The sequence below is a fragment of the Echinops telfairi genome, unplaced genomic scaffold (assembly GCF_000313985.2).
Source record: "Echinops telfairi isolate 266 unplaced genomic scaffold, ASM31398v2 ScPeMD7_3533;HRSCAF=4204_0, whole genome shotgun sequence".
NCBI lineage: Eukaryota > Metazoa > Chordata > Mammalia > Afrosoricida > Tenrecidae > Echinops > Echinops telfairi.
Genome location: NW_022107431.1, coordinates 15,948,014 through 15,961,906, shown reverse-complemented (window position 1 = coordinate 15,961,906; position 13,893 = coordinate 15,948,014). Strand labels below are relative to the sequence as shown.

General features: G+C 45.6%; 1 protein-coding gene across 1 annotated transcript in view; it reads right to left on the bottom strand.

Annotated features, from left to right (window-relative positions):
• SYNE1 (spectrin repeat containing nuclear envelope protein 1) overlaps window positions 1-13,893 on the bottom strand; it is a 326,773-nt gene that overhangs the window by 267,385 nt on the left and 45,495 nt on the right. Inside the window, exons 17-22 of the mRNA XM_045294717.1 lie at window positions 13,010-13,146; window positions 12,190-12,367; window positions 8,199-8,381; window positions 3,116-3,259; window positions 2,642-2,797; window positions 461-625 (exon numbers count right to left, since the gene is read on the bottom strand). Coding sequence (XP_045150652.1) covers window positions 461-625; window positions 2,642-2,797; window positions 3,116-3,259; window positions 8,199-8,381; window positions 12,190-12,367; window positions 13,010-13,146 — 963 coding nt within the window. The remainder of the gene's footprint in view (window positions 1-460; window positions 626-2,641; window positions 2,798-3,115; window positions 3,260-8,198; window positions 8,382-12,189; window positions 12,368-13,009; window positions 13,147-13,893) is intronic.

The window sequence follows — 13,893 nt, the reverse complement described above, 5'->3', positions numbered from 1 at the left end:
TGGTGGTGAACACCCCCCCAACCATAAAATTATTTTCGTTGCTACTTCATCACTGTCATTTTGCTACTGTTATGAATCGGGCGACCCTTGTAAAAGGGTCATTTGACCCCCAAAGGGGTCGTGCCCCACAGGTTGAGAATTGCTGGTCTAGACTACCAAGGACTAGGAAGACAGTCCTGGTGATCTACTGAAAAGCAACCAATGAAAACCCTGTGGATGCATCCTAGGGGGTCTGATCTGTAGCTGATCATGGGGGTGGTGAAGGCCCAGGCATTTGTTCCGTTGTGCACAGCCAGGCCACGAGCCAGGAGCTGATTCAAGGCAACCTAAACAGCCACCCTTCAGAGGCCCTGGGAGACTGGCCTTGGAGACAGAGCGAGAGAATCACGCCAAGCAGACGGAGAGTGAAGAGCACTGAGAGAAACAAGGCATTTCAAGGCGCCTGCCCGGGTCTGCTCACCTCCACCTTCAGCATCCTGCTGTCCAGCACGCTGCGATCCGAGGTGGGGTCGCAGTAAGAGTCCAGCATGTGGATGGCGTCCCCCATCCAGTCTTGGAGCTCCTTAACCCCGAGGGAAAACTGATTGTGTTCTGCAACAATCCTATCCAGTCTCGATACTTTCTCCTGGAAACGACAGTGGTAATTTGTGAGCTGTCCCTTCCACCAAGCTTTCTAGCCTAAACCCTGCTTGGGCCCACATAAACGGCCTGCCTGGCAAGCTGTCCCCAGTCAGGGTCCCTGTGCTGCAGGGACGCTGTGCTGTACATGTGTGTTCATCCTGGGAGATACGTGACGCATCTTTCTCAATGGCAACCATGCTAGGATCACTGGGGCACCAAGAGAGGCGGTTTCCATGGACTTGATGGAGCCACCATTCCTGGATCACTGTAGTCGTCACACTTTCCTAGAACCAGTGAAATTCCTTCTTCGTGTTTCCCTTGCCGGGAGACTAACAGGAATCATTTGTCATCTTCACACATCACATTTGGGTCACCTGAGGCCTCCCACCAATGAAGCCTACCTGGTAGACAAAGTCCTAAAAAATAATTACCTAGAGTTTCTCAGTGCCCTCACGTTAAAAAAGCTGGGACTGTAAATGTTGTTTTATTTATTAATTGTCGGGGTTGGTACAACACAGTGTCAGGCTTTAGAAAAGAGTTCACGGCCCTTAAAGCATTCAAATGTTTATTAGTTTTTGGTGTCTAACGAGTTGCCACAAGAGTGCTGGTGGCGTTGGGCTAACCGCAAGGTCAGCAGTTCAAAACCACCAGCCCCTCTGCCAGAGAAAGACTCGGGTGAAGAGTTACGGTCTCAGGAACCCCCAGGGCCAGTTCTCCCCTGTCCCACCAGGGTCATTGTGAGTCAGCTTCGGCTTGATGGTTGTGAGTTTGTTGTTGTTTCGTTAAAGTAAATGTGCCACGCATAGAAAGATGGCCTGAATTCACTCTGGTTTTAGGTCTGTGCCCGATTTTCTAAAGACAATAATAATAATAACAAACGAGGCGGTCCAGTGGCACAGCGGTAAGTGCTTGTCTGGTTACAGAAAGGTTGGTGGTTAGAATCCACCAGCCATTTCTCATGAGAAAGACAGAGTAGCCAGTGTCCATAAAAACAGAGTGAGAATTGACTTCCTTAACAGCTCTGCTTTGTTTTGTTTTCTCACAGAGTAAACAGGTGTAAACATACAGACAGTTTCCTAGAAAGCCTACATAGTGATTCCTTCAATGATTTTCCTCTTGAAGGCTGAGCGAGCAGACCAGAAACAGGTCCCAATGAAAGGAAGGGGTATCTACGTCTCCTACATTCCAATATCTGGGATGTGAAGGCCGATGGGAAGGGAAATATTTCACACCACATCAAGTGCACCATAGACCTGCACCTGGAACACCACGGTGTTCCTGATACACGAGGGCAGAGTCAACCCTATTTATTCTTCCGAAGCAATTTGCAAAGAGATTCGGTTATAGGGATGATCATCAATTGCAGCGTGGCTTAGAACTGCCAAACTAAACACTGCTGACTGCCAGCTAAGGGTTGTAAACACGTTTTAAACGCCATTATCCCAAACGCTTTACACATCACCCACCTAAGCGTCACCTCCTTCCCCTGCGTGGTTTTCCTATCACATTTATTTCTGAGATCCTTTATGACAAAAGTTCTCCATTTCGTCCTCTGTTTCGGCCCTGGTGGCGTTGCGGTTACGGATCGGGCTGCTAACCACAGGTTGGTTGCTCTGAGGGTGGAAGTGGGGGCTTGCTGTGCTCCCGTAAGGAGTTACAGTGTCAGAAACCCACGGGGGAGCATTCTACCTTGTCCTGTGGGGTCACTATCAGTCGGAGTTCACTACATGGTAGTGGGTTTTGAATTTCTGCCTCGTGTCTTTTGGGGGCAAGAGCTTGGGGGCTCCTCTCATTCCAGGACTGAAAGAAACACTGTGTGTTACCAGGGATCAGAATGAGTCTTCGAAATCTTCCTCGACCTCAGACGGCAGAAGCACAGCCATGAACTTGGGTTCCAGGGTTGTGGGACAGCACATGGAAGCCTCATTCCCCACCTGAAGACACCTCACCGGACACCCCAAGCAACCCTCCAGCGCGACTCCAGGCACCACATTCACACACAGCACGTGGCAGGCGTTACCTTGGTGACATTGCTTAGCGCTAGATACTGAGAGGACAGCTGCGACACTCTGTGCAGAAAGCTCTTGCTGGCAGCTTGTCCTTCCCACAGCTGCCGAGCTTTCTCTTTGAGCCTGTGGAGCTGAGGTTCGTAGCAGTTTATTTCCTCAAGGACAGACTGAAACGCACAAGCAAGTTACGGTTAAGGGACCGGAGAAAGCACACGGCAGACGAGCTGGGACCGGGAGAACTTAGAGACGCACAGAGGCAGGCAGGCAATCAGGGCGACCTGAGGCGGGATCCCACCCCAGCCACACCCTGTCCAGATGCCTGCTGGGAGAATCAGGAAACAGAATCTGTCACAAACAGGGTCAGGGGACACTAGTTTTCAGGACCACTAAGCCTAACTGGAGGGAGTTGAGCAGGCTTCTGGACGCAGGGGTGAGCGGGGGCGGGAGGGGAGAGTGTGGTCGGCTGGGGTCCAAGGTCTTCTCACCTGCAGCTTCTGCTGCTCTCTCCTCTTGGCAGGGAGGTCATAGAGCCTGTGACTGCTCTCCCGAACAACCTTCTCCTTTTCACTCAGCCAGTCCTGCACGGGCTCGGCGCTCACTTCAAAGTCCTTCATCTGGAGCTTCAGGTTCTGTGAAGTCCCAGACATGGTTAGGGACCTTGGGGCAAATGGATTTTAATGGACATGCCACGTTCTTCCCAGAGCATTGCAAGCCTTCCAGATCCCAGGCCTCCCTTCTCTGTGTCACCGTTTCCAAGGGTGGGGTGGGGAACCTTTTTATCTGCCAAGGGCCATACAGATATTTCTAAGATTATGCGTGGTCCATCAGCGTCAGTCAAATCTTTCATGATCTCACCCCTAGCATGATGGCAGCCACTGCTTGTCTTTGGAGAGGTGTGATGCTAGCTGGCATTGATGAGTCTGCACTGCAGCCAGACAACCCCCATGCCGGGTCTGGGACATAAGTTACCAAATATTTTTGGTAACTACTGCTCCCATTTCAGGGGCCGGGGGGGAATTACTCAGTACCAATTGGCAATTAAAAGCTTTTGCCCTATGACTCCTATTCCAGGAGATAGTGTAGGTATCTGTTTCTACAGCTCTCACTAGATTGTTCCAGCATCCCCAGAGGGCAGTCACTCCCTTTGAGAAACAGTATGTAGAACATCTACCCCGCACCTCGGCACCTATATCATTCCATAACCTCCTTGAAGGAGTTCTCATGAGTCTATCTCAAAAACCAAACCTAACCAAAAAAAATGTAACCTTTCTCTAACCACCACCAGACTGATATCTATCAATCCAACTCAAAGAGATCCACTTCTCAACGTGTATCACATTTGCTGTTTATGATTGCTGCATACACTTTTTCACAGCGTGGGGTTGGGAGGTGAATTTCCTTCTGATGCCTCATCCCTTGTCTCCACAACTTCTTGACAAGGAGCCCCAGAGGGGTTCTCTCAGGAGGTGCAAGGTACCTTTGAGAAAGTTGTTAAATGCCAGCTGATAATGTCATTGGTTTTGATTAATGATGAGGCAAGAAGGGGCAAATTGTTTATATGTGTTCTCTCCTTTTCATAAAAAATTTGTTCATTTGGATTTCTAATGAGATAAGAAATACAAAATTAAGGTTAACATGTCCATTGTATAACAATGCCATACATATTTTCATACGAGGGGGTACCCCCAAAATCCATATGTAATATGAGGGGGATAGTACATTTGGAGTTCGTTCCACCAGGCCAGACTGTTAATGAAGTTTTCTATTTAGAGATTATGAAAAGGTTGTGCCACAGTGTGCCACCAAAAACACCCATCTCACTGCACCATTTTTGGCAAAAGAAAGCATGCTTCTCTTGCCCCATGCACTTTACTCACTTGACCTTGCTCTCTGCAACTCCTTTTTGTGTGTGTGAATGCAGAGGGACATGAAAGGACAGTGATTCGTGACACAGAAGAAGTGAAGAAAAAAAACAAGGGAGGTGCTGCTGTCAGCCATCCAAACAGATGAGTTAGAAAATGTTTCCAAGGATGGAATCGCAGATTTGACAAATGCATTAAGTGTCATGGAGAGTACTTTGATAAGGTTGTTCTGTAAAAAAAATTGAAATACTTAGCTTTGAAAAAAATTCCATTTGGGGGAATATACTTCTTAGGTCAATGGTTCTCAACCTGTGCATTGCAATCCCTTTGGGGGTCAAACGACCCTTTCACAGAGATCGCCTGATTCATAACAGTAGCAAAATGACAGTGATGAAGTAGCAACGAAAAGAACTTTATGCTTGGGGGGGGTCACCACAACATGAGGAACTGTATGTATTTAAAGGGTTGCAGCACTAGGGAGGTTGAGAACCACTCTCTTAGGCATTCCTGGCTGTTCAATGTATGTGATGAGTTGGATCCATTTCACTTTTGCAGTGGTCTCTATATCCGCCATATATGGCTTAGGTGGAAGGCTTAGGTGGAAGTAAATAGAATGTCTAGTTATGTTCTCAGTAGGACCCACCAGAGAGTTTTACATTAATGGATCACCCTTGTAAGGTGTATTGCCAAAGAGCTGGTCCCTAAGAGTTCGCTGAAAGCCCAAAATGGCCAAACCCAGGGGAGCCCATGGAAGAGTGGTTCATGGATCCATCTGTAGGTCCTCCAGGATATTGATGATCCCCTCTCAGGGGATGGGCTAATTACGGGGAGGATTTGGAAAAGTAAAAGGGCTCCCTCCATTATTGTAAGATGCTAAGGCAAGTTCTACTAACACTCCAGCTTCATGAGGTCAGGGATTTGGATCTGTTTCATTCTCTGCAATATCTCTAAACCCTAGAGGAGTCCTGGCCAGTGGGAAATGCCCCCCCCTTCAAATTGCTAAATAAGTAAATCATTCCATGAACCTAAGGTTTTTTTAGTTTTGTTTTTAATTTCTTGTGCCTGGCATCTCATGAAGTCACTCAGAAGGGAGAACTGGGGACTGGTGATCAGGAGTTTAGATGCTACGAGACACAGGATGGAGGAACACAGTGGTAGGGGCCCCATCAGAGGTCCAATCCAAAAAGGAACGCAGTGACAAGGGCTGAGCAAGGGCCTGGGTAGCAGACACAAAATCAGAGCAATGTCAACGAGCTCTGAGAGTTACTCATGCATTTCCGCTTGATAAGGATACACAGGCCTCCCATCGAGCACTCTTGTTCATTTCTAATGGTTTCTCTCACAGACGTCAACAATCACCTCTGAACCCTCAAAGCCCCACATTTATAGAAAACACATGTATGCAGTGCTCTGAGCCTGGTGGGAGGTTGAGAGCAAATGCCTTAGCACACAGGGCACTTCACTCTCTGGCCCTAATACCTACCGCTGTCCGGATCCCTGTCACTCTTCGTGTACCATCTCATGCTGGTGTCAAACTACTCAAAGTGTCCCTGGAGAGCACCCATGAATCTCTAGGCCTAGAGAGCACCCATGAATCTCTAGGCCTGTACACTTAGTGCCTTCTACCAGGAACGCCTCCCTACCTTGGCAAATTCCAGGAATGCTGTATCTGCAGAGCCCAGTAAAATTGCACCTCACTGACCTTCCTTGACGTACTTATATTATACCGCAATCACCTCTTTAGAGGACTGTCTACCCCTCTAGAACGCGCATGCCCTGAAAAGAAGGAGAAGACTTAGTCCCCTGTGCTCTCTCATCCTAGTGCCTGGTGCAAAACAGTTCACGGAATAACCAAGGAAGGGTGGAAGGAGTAGGAGTGGGAGGAGGAGGGAGGAAGGGAAGGCAGAGAAGGCGTCTCAGCAGTAAGCCTGTCGTAATGAGAAAGGTAGATAAAGGAAAGCAACACCTCCAGACCTACTCCTCTACGCGGACATGCCTTGAACTCTAGTGTCTTGCGGTCAATGCTAAATGTGCTATATTCCACACTTTACGGCTCAATGCTCAGGCCACATGGAATGAATGATCCCCGAGTGGCTGAGGGCATATTCCTGGGCTTGACTCAGTGTGCAGCCCACTCTAGTAAGTGGAAGGTGGCCACTGACAAAGAGCCACCACCATTCAAAGGAGAAGAACAGTGACCGTGGGTTAGGAGAGAAGTGTGGATATATACATTTTCCACTTTCGTGATAGCAATTCTCTCTCTTTTTTTTCTTTGAATCCTATAGCCAGACTCAAATTAAGGATCTATTTTGCAAGAGAGTGTTTTTTAAAGAGGAAAATGTCTTCTCCACGGTTCTAACATTTCCTTTAAGGGAAGAAGAGTTGGAATCAAAACTGATGCTCTCAGAAGAGAAACCATTGAGTGCACTGTGGTAGTCAGGATGTTACGATCATAGTTCACTCGGGGAATATGGCCTCCAGATAAAATGGAATTGTACAAGTATTCTCTCTTTAAGTGATGCACTTTGAAAAATCTACCACTTGATATTCTTATGAAGTACAGTGAACCCTCGCCACTTCGCGCTTCGACTTCTGCGGCTTCACTCTATCGCGGTTTTTGCGTAACAGCGCATGCTCTGTCATTACTGCCACTGATTGACTCGTACTGTACATGCTTCTGTCTGCATCGCTACGTATCGGAGCTACGTATCAGATGCATTTTTGCTTTTGTACAGTGTACTGTAATTGTTTGTGATTTTTAAGAAATTTTATCTAAGCCCTATGATGGCTCCTAAATGAGCTGCTTCTTCTAAGCCTTCTGACAATAAAAATAAGTGCCAGAGGAAGATGCTCACCATGCAGGAAAAGGTAAAACTTTTGGATATGATCAAAGATGGCAAGAAAATCATGGAGGTTGCACGCCATTGATTACAGTATTTGTAAGAACTATGTATAATAATACTGTATGTGAAATATGTAATACTGTAAACTAGATGCCGTAAATAATATAATAAATAATAAATGATAATTGTAACGTCCAAAATGTTTTACTGTATTTTCCCTTTTTCGTTTAATAAATTGGGTAATACGAGTGTAATGGTGACTAAAGGGTGTTTTTTCATGTCCTCTATGCTCTAACTATGAAAATATTTGATTTACAAATAAGGAATCCTACTTTGCGGAATTTCATTTATCACGGTAGGTTCTAGAATGGATTAAGCGCGATAAACGAGGGTTCACTGTATAAGGTACCTCGCACCTGTAGCATTTTGCAACTTTCCATAAATGTGAAGGGACTTCAAATAGTTCATGGAAAATGGAATTGAGGGTGGAATTTTCCCATAAGCTTTGTGACACCCTCCATCTCCTGCCTCCTTGCCTGTCTGTCCATTTCCTAGAATAATTCACACTGTTGAGGTCATTTGAATGAAGGCCTGGGTGGTCTGAGGCTGGTCCTGTGGGGATGGAGCGTGGGTGTATCTACAAGAGCCCCTGCCATACAAGAGTGATTTCACTCCACAGGGAGGTTCCCACTGCAGCGTTGAGTCCCTTCCTGTGCTTATACAGGTGCCCACCTAGCCTCAGAGGGACGACCCAAACCACTGACGAGCAGCCCTAGAGACACTGAAGCTATGGTTTCGGTGAATATGAGCTAGCAATGATACCACCACAGAACGTGCCCATGTGGCTGGCTATCAATAACTACCTCCAGAGCAGATTCCTTTTGGTGAAGATTTGAGTGAAAGTGTTTCCAGTCTTCTTTCGCTGCCTCGAGTTTGGCCTGGATATCTTTAGCTTTCTCTTTGGTCAACATAGTGCTCAAAAGTTCGCCTTTAGATAGCATCGTGTTGAGTTTGTGCTGTCCATTTTCACTGTCTGACAGAAACTCCTACGAAGAAAAATAGGATTGGCATGAAGAAATGTTCTACGTGCTAAAGGATATTGATTTTTTTTATCTACTAAAATCTCAGTAAAATCAGAGAAGTGATGAGCGATTTTTATCACATGTATGCAATGCCTCAAGTCTTCATCTAACAGTCAAGTGGTAAGTTATTTTATGTATTTATTCAAACTCTGACATGTCCCAATAAAGGTTGGGCATGATCTCATAAAATATTAATGATGAGATAACTATAAACTGAATGGGAAATGAGAACAAAGACAGAATAAGAGTTGGAAAATAAGATGCACACAGGAAAAGACTGAGTTTTTATTTTTAAAATAAATACTTCATGGTTCTGTACAATGGGTGGAGCTGGGTTGTGACTTTGGCTCTGAGCATCCTAGCTGTCACAGCAAAAAGGGAAACAGAGCAGATACATGGCTCATGGATTCCCAGATTAAATAAACATCAAACCGTCTGCTCAGCAGAAGCACAACTAACTATCCCTGGAGCAGGACAAGGTGAATTGTCCTGGAGCATCATTGGAGAGAAAAGGTCATTAAATAAAATAGACTATGACATTATTGGGTGTGCTGCTGTTGCTAGGCACTGCCAAGTCAGTTTCAACACCCCGAGATCCTATGCACACCAGAAGGAAGCACTACCTGGTCCCGTGCCATCCCCACAACTCTTCGGTGTGAGCTCACCGATTAAGCTCCTGTGAGCTCACTGTTGCAGTTCCTGTGTCAATCTCTCTCTGTGGAGGGTCTCTTCTTCTTGAGTTCCTCCTCACAGGCAGCATTATGAGATATATATGTGTGTGTATATATATATATATATGTGTGTGTATATGTATATATGTGTGTGTTTATATATGTGTGTGTGTGTGTGTGTATCTATGTAACAGAGGTTGTCCTTGGCAAAGTCCATCAAAGACATTTAACATGCTACTTAATAAAGTGCAGTAAAAGCATGTGTTTTTACTTATCTGCCGAGATCCAAAGATGACAGTCTCCCACTAGAAAAATACTGAACCCAACCTGCTTCCAGGGAGTCCTTAGTGGTTCATTGGTCCCCGATAGGGTGAGGTAGAGCTGCTCCCTAGGGGTTCCCAGGCTTTAAAACTTTACAGAAGCAGAAAGCCTCGTCTTTTTCCCTTGGTGAAGCTGGTAGGTCTGAACTGATGGCCTCGCAGTGAGGAGTCCAACGTGTGACCCACTACACCACCAGAGCTCCTCTCAGAAAATTGGTGGCACCTCTACTGCACAGTCAAATGCCACACATTTTAATCAGGTGTCTGAGAAGAAATGAGAAGCACGAGCCCAGTGTATCAGTTCTGCCAAGACCCAGAAGAGCAAATACTCTACGTGGTCTGTTAACATCAAAAGCCAGAACATGTGTCTTAATAGACTGCCAACCTTGGACACGGAGATGTACTGAGGAGGGAGCAACAGAGGAAAGGCCACCACTGTCCTCAAGAGCAGTTCTGAATTCCTCCCCCCAGACAGAGGGCATTGGAGCTCCAAGCTTTCCCCTTCCCCAAACTAAATTTTCACCATTGATTCAATGGCAGGTCCCTTTGGGATCCCTCAGACGGGAAAGACCTGCCACTATGGGTTTCTGAGGCGATAACTCTCTAGAGGGGTAGAAAGCCTCATCTTCCTCCTGAGCAGCGGCTGGTGGTGTTGAACTGCTGACCTTTCAGTTAGTAGCCCCATGCGCCACCACAACACTACCAGGGTTCTTAGTCTGCTAGTTCACAGGGCACCTGTGTGACCTCACTAAGACAGGACCTTAACTGTAAAAGGAGAACAGTGACTCCATGTGCCTAATGTAGATGTCAGGGAGAAAGAGACTGCTATCTGGCCCGTCAATATTTTCAGACTCGGACGTCCAATGCAGGGTTGGTATGAGTCCAAATGGACTCAGACTCAAAGGCAGTGGGTTCGGTCGTTTTGTTGAATACGGTGATTATGATCAAAATATGGCGATCCGTTGACAGTGCTTAGACACAATGTCACATGGAGAGAACTCTGATTATTTCAAGGTCCTGACCACGCACACAGAAGCCCTGCTGGAGGAAACACTGAGCGCGAGTTGCTCACTACAAGGATGGCATCGGAATCCACTCGGTAGTTCCATGGGAGAAAGTCCTGAGCATCCATTTCTGGCAAGATAGCGACCCTGAAAACCATTGGGGCAGGTCTATTCTGTTGCATGAGGCGGCTGTACATTAGCAACGACACAATGACACCAAATGTGAAGGTTCCTGTGATCAAAAGACTAAGGTGCTTGGCTGTTAGTCATGAGTTTGGAGGTTCAAATCCACTCAAAACTGACCCTAAAGAAAAAGGCATAATGTTCTACAGCCATTGAAAATGCTATGGAGCCCAGGCCTAGTTTGATATACTTTGAGATCTCCATGTACCCGAACTAGGCTGTATGTCAAGCGGGTACTATACATAAGAATACTGTGCCTTTAAAAATTTTAACAGTTTTATGAACATCTAATTGACATATTCACATATAACAGTTTTATTGACATATACATTTTAAGTTCTTTTGGCAGTTCAATATTTAAGCATATTAAAAAGAGTGTGCAACACCTACTAAAATCAATTTTAAAATATTTTCTTTATTTTTGAAGTCATCATCAGTTTCAATTTCCCACAATCTCCCATGCGATAACCTACAGAAATCAATAATATGGTTACTGTCTCTAGAGCTTTACCTGTTGTGGGTAAAAATCCTTGCGATCCAAGGATTGTAAGTAACAAATTCCAAGACTGGAAGAGGAAAGAGTACTAATGCTTAAATTCTGAGCACTCTGTTTACAAAAGGCTCGGGAAGACAGGTAAAAGCCCAAATCCATCTGCAGAGTCCCCCTGTGGATTAAGACTCTAGTGAATTCCCTGACTTTTGACCAGGGATGTGAATTGTTTTGCTATGAGATGGAGTGCAATGGAAAATGGACTAATGCAGATCGAGCTAGGTTAAGATTTGGCTTCTTATCATTTGTTCTCCCTTTTGATCCATGTTAAATTTGTTCTAGTTCTCATTATTTTCTGATATCTTTTCAGTGCTGTCTATTTATGAGAACATGGCGGCTTCTCTCTGTACACACATTAATTATTTGAGCAGGACATTACTTGAAATCTGAATTGCATAAGCAAAACTTGGAACCCTGGTGCCACAACCATTAAGCACTCTGCTGCTGGTGAAAGCCTGACAGCTGGACTCCACTAGCACCTCCTATGAGGAGCCCTGCTGGTGCAGTGCTCATGCATTTGGCTTTGATCCACTAGTGCAGCAGTTCGAAACCATCAAGCGCTCTGAGGAAGAAACCATTACATTCTCAGAAACTCACAGGGGGACAGGGGTCACTATGAGTGAGCACTGACTCAATGTCCATGAGTGAAAACACCTCCTGAAGGTGGATTCTAGGGAAGACTGCAGTCTAGGAAACATTAGGGGGCAGTTCGACTCTGGCCTTTCAGGTCACTATGAGACAGCAATGACTTGATAGCACACACAATAGTAGGACGAAATGTAAGGGACCCTAGTAGTGCAATGGTTAAACAGTGGACTATTAGCCCAAAGGTTGGTAGTTCAAACCCACCCAGTAGCTCTGAAGGAGAAAAACGGAGGGACAAAGACATGACGAACTGGTCCTAGAAAGATGACAACCAATCCGGCACGTCCCATCAACAAGAAGAAGAAGCAAACTTCAGTGTGCAATGCACTGCATTAAAGATGGAGAGGGATATGAACAGATCTATGTTAGCACATGATAATTCCTTGGTAATATCCTTACCTGTATCTGCTGAAGACTTGTCAAAACTTCGCTAATATTTTGAGGTATATCAAAACATTTGGCAGTGGTGAGTTTGGCGTTTACCAACCATTGCTGGAAATCCCTGAAGGCCTTTTGAAATCTTTGCTGTAAAATCTGTTCTTTATTCTGGCAGCCTTTGGATGCTTTCAAACAAAGACTAAATCCATGATTCAAAGCATTTAATGTAAGGAGAAAATGAGAGAGTAGGTTAAAATAGTATTTATTCAAATACATTGTTCTTTGAATAGGCACTCACTTTATTTAGTAATATCAGGAGGTGGGTTGGGCTTCAAAAAGTTCCTGGGAAAATGAAATTGTTCTACAGCCTACTTGAAGCTCCCCTCACTCTCTCCCCCCTGTATATTTAGCAGGAGAAAGACGAGGTCACAAATATTTACAGCCTCAGAAACCCAGAGAGGCAGGTACACTCTGTCCATACGGTTGCTATGAGTGAGAATTGACTCAGTGGCAGTGAGTTTTTGCCTATTTTATGATCAATTTGCTTACTTGATAACTAAAATCACACCTTAAAAGAAACAAGCCATGAGTTCTTAATTTAAAGTCCCTGGGTGACTCAAGGAGTTGGCACTAGACTCCTAGAGTTGGAGGATGGAATCCACTCTGGACACAGAGTAAGAAAGGCCTGGCAAACTGCTTCCATAAAGACTGCCCTGTGAACACCCTCTAGAGCTGTTCTAGTCTGCAGTATGTGAATCAACCTCGACTTGGTGGCTATGGGTTTGGCTTTGGCAGTTGCTCATGTTATAAAAGCATTTTTGAGCATCAGGGTCGCGCTCACCAGTTATATTCTTTAATCAGGCCCGAAACTTTCCCACTGTATGGGCTGAGGTCTCTGGAAAAGTGGCAAAGATCATTCAGCTGAGACTTGAGGTCTTCAGTCTTGGGCTCTGCTTTTTCTAGAGCATCCAGGATCTCCTAGGAGCAGACGACAAGACAGAAGAGAGTCAGCATTTAAAATGTGGTGCCCAGATGGCCGCATACTACTGCTGTTCATTCATTCATTTGTATGAAAATCACTCATTCAAGTATAACTTATCCGTGAGGGAGGATCTGGCACGGTAGTCAGTAAAGGCAACCTATTTCCAGGATTCTCCAGGGCAAGTAACCGCACTGGTCTGAAATGCACCCTCTTCTAGCAATGGGTCGGCAGCCCAGTATCAAAGGTAGTCAAGTGGCCAAAGGATCGGTCAAGTGAGTTGAAGTGGGAGAGGAAAGGGAGACAAGAGACTAGGCTAAAAGGGCTGAGCAGGCCATGAAGATCGGTGGATCTCGTGGAAAGATAAAACCAGATCCCACACCCAAACTCCCAGGGATCCTACAGGACAGAGTAGAACTGCCCGCTGTAGGCTTCTGAGGCCTATAGGAGGACAAAGCCTCATCTTTCTCCCGTGGAGTAGCTGATGGTTTTGAACTGCTGATCTTGAAATTAGCAGCCTAATGTGTACCCCTCTAGGCCACCAGTGTGCTCCTGGGTATAAGCAGAGGGAAGTCAAAGAAAAGAATTTAAAAAAACAAACAAACCATTGCCTTAATGAAATATAGAGTTTATGTTCCCCTTAAAAATAGCCCAGAAGCAACAAAGCCCACATGGAAGCAGCACACCAACATGTGTGATCATGAAGGGCCAAAAGGACCAGGCTTTAAACACCAAAGGTGGGGAGG